At 35.7% G+C, this 11,362-nt stretch overlaps 1 protein-coding gene across 1 annotated transcript in view; it reads right to left on the reverse strand.

Annotated features, from left to right (window-relative positions):
• Window positions 1–1,776: 1,776 nt before the first annotated feature.
• minpp1a (multiple inositol-polyphosphate phosphatase 1a) overlaps window positions 1,777–11,362 on the reverse strand; it is a 28,170-nt gene continuing 18,584 nt past the window's right edge. The window contains exons 2-5 of the mRNA XM_016269816.1: window positions 8,386–8,577; window positions 6,909–7,006; window positions 6,084–6,214; window positions 1,777–2,190 (exon numbers count right to left, since the gene is read on the reverse strand). Coding sequence (XP_016125302.1) covers window positions 1,830–2,190; window positions 6,084–6,214; window positions 6,909–7,006; window positions 8,386–8,577 — 782 coding nt within the window. The 3' untranslated portion in view covers window positions 1,777–1,829. The remainder of the gene's footprint in view (window positions 2,191–6,083; window positions 6,215–6,908; window positions 7,007–8,385; window positions 8,578–11,362) is intronic.

An 11,362-nucleotide genomic window follows, 5' to 3' on the forward strand; every position in this document is an offset into this window, starting at 1 on the left:
GTATCAAACTCGAATAAAATTAGATTAGATCTTATATACTGGGTATTTAAAATAATCTTTGGTCTGAATAGATTATATATACTAAAGCATTAACAGAAATACTGTATAAGCAAGCAACAGAGGCCTCTGGACTCTCTATCAAAACCAGCAATACACAACTCAGTCATGTAAACAAAGTACAATTGCTGGTTCATTGCTTAGAAATTCAGCAGCAATTTTTTTATGATAAAAAAAATAAAAACTAAAGACCTTTTCTAAATGACACTGTAAATATTTTGAGGGAGTGATTATAAGTGAGTGATGTGACATGTGGCCAAGTATGGTGACCCATACTTGGAATTAGTGCTCTGCATTTAACCCATCCAAAGTGCACACACACAGCAGTGAACACACACACACTGTGAACACACACCCGGAGCAGTGGGCAGCCATTTATGCTGCGGCGCCCGGGGAGCAGTTGGGGGTTCGGTGCCTTGCTCAAGGGCACCTCAGCTCTCTATTTTGCACGTGAAATGTCAAATGTGGTTATTTGATTGGATGGTTGGTCAGAGCTGATTTGTCAGCTTTGAAATTTTAGCTCTCTTTACTGGTCCATAACATTCGTAAGCAGTGGTGGAAAGAGTACTGAAAAAATATACTCAAGTAAAAGTACCATTACCTCCGGCCTCTGCTCACTCTAGGCCGCCTTGTGTGACGCTGTGTTTCGTTGTGAAAGCGAAACTACTTTGTTTGGTCTTCCAAAAATGGACACGACTAGAAATCAGTGGTTAAGTTGTATTTACAACACTGTTCCAGAACAGTTCAACCCAAATATTCAGATGTGTGCAGCACATTTTATGGAGGACTGTTTCCTGATCCTGGTAAAGTAGACTACAATGCCGGCTGTTCTGACTCACAGACTGTAAGTAAGTTTTTTATATTTAAAGCGTTTTTATATTTTATATATTAAAAGCGAGTTTTTTGGGCAGTGTAGAGTAGGACTTGTTGTTTGTCATTTCTCCGATCACAAATGCAGACATTGTTTTACGTTTACGCGGCACGATGCAACGCAACGCGTAAAAAAGACAGTATAAGTCATTATAATCCGTAATTATGTCCCCACTGGATGCAACGAATGCCTCGTTTATAATAGGTTTTCATGTTTTTGAATCATCGCTCCGGCCAGACAGGGCATCACAGTATGGTAGGGGCGTAACATTTCCATCACACGCTTGAGGTATTCGGCCAATCACAACGCAACGTGTTTCAGAAAGGTGGGGCATAGAGGAGAAACAATCATGTACAGTATGTGGAAAATAATGTGCTTTTTTAACCTTAAAACGCATAAACAAATTTCATTACACCAAACACACAAAATAATGTTCTTTTTAGCAGCATCATATGACCCCTTTAATGTTTAGAACAGTGCAAATACAAACACCTTTAGAAACTCATAGTTCAGCATCACACACCATGATATGGGTTCAAATGAGAGCCCATTTCTCTCCAAAACTGTGCTATACATCACTTAAAATGTACTCAAGTAAAAGTACACAATTTTTAAACTACTCAAAAAAGTACAATTACTGATAAAAACTACTCAATTACTGTAACGTGAGTATTTGTAATTCGTTACTTCACACCACTGTTCGTAAGTAACACTGTGGGGTTAAATTTAGTTATATTTATATAAAATTATTATATATAAAATCTTTTTCTTTAATTTACTGTTCTATCAACAGTGAAATGTTGTATAACATAAAAAAAACATTCTGTTTTCTTTTTTGCTGGTTGTTGCTTCTATGAAAATGTCAGTCTGCTGGCCTTTGTGATGTGTTGCACTTTTATGTTCATGAATTGTTAATTTTACACACAGTCTCTTGGTCACAACCCTCTAGCAGAGCACGGTAGCGTTTCTTCACATCCTCATACATTGGAACGGGGTCGGTGAGTCCAGGCAAGGTCAAAGATTTCTCATTGAGTCGCACACCCATCCTAATCCCCTCTGGACATTTATACAGCACTACCAGCAGGTTGGCAGCGTACGGCACAATCTTCCCACTTCGAAATATTCTGTTGTGCTGGGTTGCAAAGTTAGTTGAGCTGAGAGGGATGTCATCCTTGAACAGATCCAGCAGGGTGAGAAGGGGTAACAGCGTCTCAGCATGGCCAACCTGCACTGTCACAGCCTCTGATACAATACCATCCGAGCTGAGAGAAAGAGAGAGAAGACAAACTATAATACAGAATTGAATAGAGAAAAGAGAGAACACCTTGAACCCCTGTATTGGGTTCAAAAATGGGGATAAATTAACTGTAACTGGATTCAATACAATTCAGCAAAAATCAGTCTATGAAAAATAAAATAGTTCTAAATGCATGTCCTTGAAGTTTAATTCAGAGTTATCTCACATTGCACTTGGCCTTTCATTACAAAGCCCAGGAGACTTGAATTACAAATCACTGTTTGGTTTTATCTAGTGTGCCTAGGTATTTCTACGTCACTGTGGGCTTCTCCCTCCCTACTGTTTGCAACCACTGATTGTAGAGCAGTACTCCATAACCTTTGAACATGAACAAAGGTGATCTTTGAAAAGAAAAACTATATACACACATATGCACATCAATATACTTTATACTAAGAACAATGAAACAAGCACAAAGGGAATGTGAACGGGGAGTTCACCACTAAAACATAATATGAACATAATAACATAAAGAGAACCAGCAAAAAAACACTACCTGCTGTGCAATCATTCATAAAACACATTGGTCATAAATGGGCCTGTGCAGCGTTTTCTGAATGGGTAAGGCAACGTTATCACCTCATAAACATTTGGCAGAGCCAATTAAAAGCTGATGAATGCCAAATAATCAAAAACTTGCACTGCAAATATGTTGACCAATTAGGTTAGTGGTGATGCAGTACAAAGTAGTATTATGAAGAGTTTCAGGAAGTTTTAACAAACAACATTTAAATATACGCTAGTCAGACGTGTTTGACCGTTGTGCTCGCATCTTGCAGCCTGTGCATGACACAGCATTTTAAAAACATGATGCTAAAGTTAAAGTAGTTTAACTTTTAGAGAACATTCTTTTTGCGTTTATGTCCATTCCACTGCCCAAAAAAGCTGCATAAACACACTCAGTGAATCACACCTTAATGTACTTTGTTTAAAAATTAGTTAATAATTGAGGATCATTTTTAATGTGTCCAATAAAATATAACACATGACTGTTTATTTTTACAAAAACATCTGTAAATCAAATTCTTCAACACAGAGAGATGCCTAGGCTATAAGCTTGCTCAGTTGTCACAGATAAGATGTCTCAAAAGGGCATGTTTGGTGAAAAATGAACAGTTGTAGAACATACTCACTTGATCTAATATTGCAACAACATCATTCTGACGTCAAGCAGTGAGTTTTTAAATAACCGGTACCCTGGACAATGATAGATGCTAATTTTACATACATGGTAACAACTAAACTACCGGCAACCACTTTGTTTTTCATCTTAAAATGACTGTGACCATAATCAAAATCACTAGACAGCACCTGTCCAAATTTCATAGCCAAGAATTTAGATTGTCAGGGACGTCCATATCAAATCAGTCCACAGTATTTTACCAACTAATGGATAACATGCAACAACATCATTCTGACGTCAAGCAGTGAGTTTTTAAATAACCGGTACCCTGGACAATGATAGATGCTAATTTTACATACATGGTAACAACTAAACTACCGGCAACCACTTTGTTTTTCATCTTAAAATGACTGTGACCATAATCAAAATCACTAGACAGCACCTGTCCAAATTTCATAGCCAAGAATTTAGATTGTCAGGGACGTCCATATCAAATCAGTCCACAGTATTTTACCAACTAATGGATTATAATTCTTATTTGCTTCATGTCTGATGCTATTAGCTCCTTTAAGATTTGCTTAGTTATAATGAAAGGAAAGGAAAACAGTCAGATAAGCATCAAGAAATGAATGCAAAACCGGTTTGGTTGGATTTATGGAAATGGTTAGAGGAATAGTTTGCTAAATTACTTCATTTGAACATTCCATCATTTACTTATCATCATGCTGTTCTAAACCAGTATGGCCATCTTACCACCGTCAAACACAAAAGGAGAAATTTAGCACAATATTCAAGCTGCTCTTTTCCATACTAGGAAACAAAATAGATTCCATACATTCAGAATTATGGCGAAAGTATCTCAGCAAATAAAGTTACATTTATAAAGTAAATGAGTAAATTATTTTTCTTAAACAGAAGAGAACAGTGTCATCAATGACAAAGAACACAGGTTTGACTCCCAATGATTGGCCAAATGTGACCCTGGACCACAAAACCAGTCTTAAGTCGCTGGGGTATATTTGTAGCAATAGCCAAAAATACATTGTATGGGTCAAAATTATTGATATTTCTTTTATGCCAAAAATAATAAGGACATTAAGTAAAGATCGTGTTCCATGAAGATATTTTGTAAATTTTCTACTGTAAATATATTAAAACTTAATTTTTGATTAGTAATATGCATTGCTAAGAACTTCATTTGGACATCTTTAAAGGCGATTTTCTCAATATTTAGAATTTTCTGCACCCTCAGATCCCAGATTTTCAAATAGTTGTATCTCGGCCAAATATTGTCCAATGAAAGCTTATTTTTTCAACTTTCAGATGATGTATAAATGCCAATTTCGAAAAAATTTACCCTTATGACTGGTTTTGTGGTCCAGGGTCACAAATATATAGATACTATAATATAAGGACACGTATACTTATTTCATAGTTTTATGACACACATCTTCCCCACACCCAAGTTTGCTTAACTTTCAGTATGAAATTCAAAAACAGAAAAGGATGTTTAACAGACCCAAGGGAATGATGAAAAGAAGGACTGCTGATTATTACACAAGAGAATTATATCACTCTAGTTCCGGTTCAGATGCTGTGTATTCTGTGTAATGTGGCGTGTTGGGGCTCTGTGTGTGAAGTAGGCAGTGGGTATGAGGCTGTATATGTGGTATGATGCTAGTCAGGCTATAAATTCAACAAGAAACCGTTTTTATGCATGCTTGACTGCTCTCAAATAGAGATAATTGAATCTTTCTGGCTACGTTTGCACATAGCATTTGGGATCGCCAACAATGTTTGCTGTAAGGTTTAACGTTCAGTAGCAAACAGGAGCGGATCAAACAATGGGCAGGTAACCAAAGTCAAAGTCAATGCCCTTCGATGGCCTTGAGTAATGCCTGAAATCAGAGTGACAGATAATGATAGCAAATATTATAGTCTTAGCTTTCTTTGGTTGTATTAGATGTATTTATTCTTTCTTCTCTTCTCAAACACTTATTCGATCACACAATGTCCAAATTTCCTGCAATTATTCATATTCTAAAAGAGGTTGACAGACGTAAAATGATTAGTGACTGACAACAACAAATAACCAAAGCATGATGTGTCTGATGTTATAGCCTACACTACCATTCAAAAAAATGTTTTTTTTCAATGCTATTCTTTTGAACTTTCTATTTATCATAAAATCTTGAAAAACATGTACAACAATTTTTCACATGTATTGCAGCACAACTGTTTTCTACTGTGATTTCATTCATACAACTCATATCAGTTGAATTTATTTTTAAAATTCCCTTGAAATATTAGTTAAAGAAATTTGCAACCAACTCTCTCTCTCGCTTTTGCTCCTGTGAGTTGGTTTCTTTGTTGAAAGACTAAACAAAGACAAACAAATGATGTTCCCTCGACACTCTCACAGCTAAACTAAGACTCTACTATGTAAAAAAAACTAGGCTTTTTCCAGTGTTGTCTGTCTGTACTTTGCTGATCTTATTAATTTACTTCTCAGCCATAATAACTGATACTGCAGTGAAAGCAGGAACCAGACACTCTATTTTTTCTCAGAAATGAAAGCCCATAGTGATACAAAAATAAAAGGTTTTAACTTAAGAAACAAACAAAACGGCACAATGGCAAATAAATGTAGATGGTTTTGCAATAAAATGGAAGTTGTATAACATTTTCCTTATATGCACTTTATAAAGATAAGAGAGACCGCACAGTGATCTTACTTGATCTGGGTTACAACTTGGTCAAGACGATGGAAAAGATCATGGAAGAGGATGCAGCTTGACTTGCTGTTGATTTCATGCCCATAGCTTCGCTTCCAGTACTGTTTCAGGTCTCCAGCATACTCCATTACCTTAAGAGACACAACACAGTGCCTTCAAACATTTACAAGTACATATCACATCTCACAAGTGTGCAATAACATTCAGATATATTTGTTGTCATTAGACTAACATTGTGACTTAAAAATCTCTATTGGCCTGAAAATAAAAGTTTTATCTTAAAACATACACTACCAAAAAGTTCAAAGGGATTGGTAAGATTTATAAAATGTTTTTGAATGGAGTCTCTTATGCTTACCAGGGCTGATTTATTTATTAAATGACCTCTAAAGCAAAAACAGTAACACTATGAAATATTATTACAACTTAAATAAGCTGTTTCGTATTTTAACATATTGTGAAAATGTATTTTCTTCCTGTGATGACAGCAGCCATTACTCCAGTATTCAGTGTCAAATGATCCTTAAATCATTATAATATGATGATTTGTTGCACAAGAAACTTTTCTTCTTATCAATATTGAAAACCATTCTGCTGCATAACATTTTTGTGCAAACTGTGATTAATAGAAAGTTCAAAAGCATTCATTTGAAATATTTTTTTTTTTTATACTGTACATGTAAAAGTCTTTACTGTCAAATAAAAGTATTAATTTCTGTTAAAAAAAAAAAAAAAAAGTGTGTCAGTGCAAAATTCTGTTTCTTAAGTAAAACCTCCAAGGAAAAGGAAACATGGGCAAACAGAAAAACTGCTCTGTTCCAGTACCTGTGCATCTACCTCGTCAAACAACTGGCACCAGGGTGGGTTCAGCTCCTGGATTGCAAACTCATATGCACACAGGAAGAAACCTGCTTCCACTGAATCTGTGAAGCAAAATAAATATTAAGACAATGTGTCATTTGCTAACCCATCAGAGACTAGACCAAATTACACTGTAAATTATAGTGTATTATAGTATAGTATGATTGTAGATATTACTTCTTTGTAAAAGCTGGATATTTATAAAAGCATGTGTTGTTGTACATGGCAATCTGATATTTTAGCACTTTATTTCTGCTACTGGGGCCAAAAACTAAACAACAACACTGCCATCTAATGGTCATACTAACTGCAGTAGCTACAATACCCTAAATTCTTTCCCTCTCACTATCTCTTACTCTTCGTTTGTGCAGTGATATACAACTGATCAAGTGAGCAGCCCTGACCTCTAAACTCTCCGAGTAAGTAAATCCTGCTTCATCAACTGGTTCTCATTCCCAACTGTTCCCATCTATAATTCTGTTCTCCAGAGAAAAAGCTACAGCATACTGTCAGCTATAGAATTCTTCTACAGTATTTCATATGGAAACTCAAGTGCTTCAATCTATTCCACCAAAATAAACTGAAATGGTATGGATACTGGCCCACTATTTTTGAATTCAAAGTAATAATAAATAAATGTATAAATAAATATTAAGTGCAAAATCGGAGGACTGGACAAAGTATTTGAACCTCATAAACATACATATTTCAATGGCTCAAACATAAATTAAAAATTCTTTAAAAATTTTCAAATGAATGTGTGTCTGTATGCTGAAAATGCAAACTTTGCATGCAGATTGGATATCTAACTTACGTAACCTGTGGGACATTAGTGCTGTGGTTGCAATTCATGTGTACAATTTTAAACTTTGGAAGCCCAGCCCTGCCAGCCAATTTGAGTTATGGACTTGGAATCTCTTAATCTTCTAGATTTCCTGCCATTTTAATTGTTAGCTTTTTATATATATATATATGTATATATTTAAGTAATCTCATTCATTTCTAATCTAATTTGCATGATGCTTTACATGCACGCTCACTGCAGATAAATATTTGAAAAGACAAACTGTCTTTTCAAAAAAAAAAATGTTTGTCAAATTATTTGTTTGTCTTTAGGTTCTCATCTAAACATGTTTATTTTGCATATCAGTCTGACATGAAATCGAGAAGGAAATGGGTGTAATAATATACCGATGTGCAAAATTGAGTGGTTGTGGTTGCAAGAGCATAACATTTAGAGGGAACTGAATTTGCCACATATATTCTGAAATTGGCAACTGATACAACAGTTCTTTCCAAAAAACAAAACAAACATATCATATTAAACAAACCATTATCACACTTCTAAACTGTGCAGTAACATTTTGGACACTGCTTTATTTCAGTATTTGTGACTTGTGTTTGTGTAACAGGGTCATGATCATATTATGCCATCACTGACCATCGGTGATGCTGGCGAAAGGGACCACCAGCCTGTCAGCCATTTTCTCCATTACTCTTTTCATCTCAGGGCCTTCATTAAAACTTTTTACTTCCTGTAAGGCGCTCTTGTTGTTCTCCACTTCTTTCACAAACCGTTCACACTGGTCAAAGTAACGCATCAAAGCGTCGTTCACAGCAAGTTCCAACTCAGCTAGTGAATGAAAGAAACATATACATTTAATTCGGTAATTCAACATTTTGGAATCTATATAACTTTATTATAAACTATATGACTATATGACATTTACTATATGAAATGTAGAAATGAAACAAGCATTTGATTGAACTGAAAAGTGCAAGCCTCCATTTTTTCTCCAGATGTTGAGAGGAAACAAGTGAGCCATATTGCAAATCTTGTAGACCCCAGAATATAGACTAAAGCTAAATTAACCCTTTGATGCACAACATGGGTCTAAAGCAGTGTTTCTCAACCCTGGTCCTGGGTGCCCCCCTAGCACTGCACATTTTGTGTGTCTCCCTAATCAAACACACCTGATTCAACTCATTAGCTCATTAAAAGAAACTCAAGGACCTGAAATGGGTGTGTCAGAAAAGGGAGACATACAAAATGTGCAGTGTTGGGGGGCGCTCAGGACCAGGGTTGAGAAACACTGGTCTAAAGTGACCCGACTGAGTTTATTTTTTCTATATCTTTGCAAGAAATTAATTTCATCATTCAGTATTCCAGGAATTCCTCAATTAACTTGTTTTTGATCATCACAAATCCTTATTTTAATTTTTCCTTTCTTACTTTAAAAAAAAATCATTTTTGTATCACTATATATATATATATATATAAAATTTTATTTCGTCATATTCGTGATTTAAGCCCTGTTCACACCAAGAACGATAACTATAAAGATAACGATATTAGCGTCCACACCAGCGAACGATATCGTCTGTTTATTCTAAGCGCACGCTCGTCTGCCGCTTTAAATTCTTGAGCTCGTTACAGCAGGATTGATTCTGATTGGCTGTCAGTGTTTTATCGTTCATCAGCTGGAAAAAAATCGTTTTGAAAGTGATCACAACGATATCGTTCCTTTGTATCGTTATCGTTATATTTGTGGTGTGAACTATGCTATTCTTTAATATTGAGAACGATTTTTATAACTATATCGTTATCTCTATAGTTATCGCGCTTGGTGTGAACGGGCCTTTATGATTTTTTAAAATGAAAACGTCGTTATAGAATAGCTAAGGTATTCGTTATGTTCGTATATTGCTTATGACGAAAATTCATTAGCCTAGCCTATTTGTTATGAAGTTGATTTAAAATTCTTCATAACAAAATGAAATTAGTCTGTAGGCTATAGCTCTATAGGCTAATTTTCTTAACTTTTATTAGCCTGCAGATCCGAAAAAATAATTCTTGATGATCTTTAAATTGAGAGAAATCACGGACATATTTTAGGCTATACTTTCTTCGACTGCAGAAAAAACGAAACCATTTTACTTTTCATTGTTAACTTATTAATTAAATGAAAAACTATTTTTGGACAACATTTCAAAATGAATGCTGAATGATATTTGACAGTGAACGCATCTCCACTGCATAGCCGCATACAGTCGCAAATAGCCTATTAAACATGTTTTATATAATGCATGGCGTCTGTGTTTCACTAGCTCCGTTCCCATGGACACCTTTTGTTTGATCTAAATCTATATTTCCAGCCTAATACGTGTGATTAATCAGCCGATTAATCCGTATCTAAAGCCGTGTCTACACCAAGAGAACCCATGACGGGAAGTGGCGCGAGGCGACAAATCTTCTCCAGTAACTGATGCCTCCTTCTATCCCGAATCTTGGAAACATGCGTTGTATGCGTTGAAAGTGAAACCTAAAAAAACAGCGTGCATAAGAAAGCGATTGCAGGCTTTAACGATCTTCAGCAAATGCACTCGATCACAGATTGCACACTTCCCAGCCGAAACAACCCCCCACTTGAAATGTAAATAAGATTTTGGCCATCTTTGCCCATCGAAATCATTCATCCCACACTATCAACAGGCGCATCATGAAGGCTTACACTTTTTGTACTTCGTTTGGGCACCACAAGGTGTCACTGTGGCCTCAAAGCTTACCCCTCACCTACTCTGGCTCGATTGCTATTCCTGAGGTAAAACACGCCCTCCTCATTACCCTACGGACAAAGAAATGTATAAATAAATAAATGTGAAAATAAATAAAAGTGTAAATAAATAAAAGAAAAAATTTGGAAAAAATAAGGAAATAAAACTATAAATAATTATTTATTTTTGCTTTTTTACATTTCTTTGTACATTTCTTTATTTATTTCTAATTATGGCAGGATTGGCATTCTATAGTTAGCTAGGTCAATAAAATATTCGTAACTAAACGTTATTATATACAAGTATATATTGTCGCTGTCAGGTGAAAACCTTGTATCTCCATAGTCCATCATTTTTATTTTTTGTCCAATATCAATGCTATTGGTCGCCCTTTATGTCTGTCAGTGTTCCTGAAAAGTAACAGTTTTGCACATACAAGATTTCTGTCTGACATGTGACGATATATTACAAGTATATAAGTAGAGGTGTGACTATCGGCATCCTGGCCAAATTTTCCCATTGCCCTCTGACCATCAGGGCCTCCTACCCATCCCCATATCTACTGATTAGCTTCATCACACTGTCTCCTCTCCACCAGTAAGCTGGTGTGTGGTGGGTGTTCTGGCTGCCGTTGCATCATCCAGGCAGGTGGATGCTGCACACTGGTGGTGGATGAGGAGATACCCCCCCCCCCCAAAATGAAAGCGTTTTGGGTGTACAGCAATACACAATAAAGCGCTATATAAATGCATCATTCATTCATTCATTAATAATGCTGTAAAATAATAAAATAAAATATAAAATAATGCTAATTTAAATGATTCAAAAGTTTACTTGCATTTGATAAGAAGCTGCATCGGCGA

Source organism: Sinocyclocheilus grahami, unplaced genomic scaffold (assembly GCF_001515645.1).
Source record: "Sinocyclocheilus grahami isolate Dianchi unplaced genomic scaffold, SAMN03320097.WGS_v1.1 scaffold54.1, whole genome shotgun sequence".
Taxonomy (NCBI): Eukaryota; Metazoa; Chordata; class Actinopteri; order Cypriniformes; family Cyprinidae; genus Sinocyclocheilus; species Sinocyclocheilus grahami.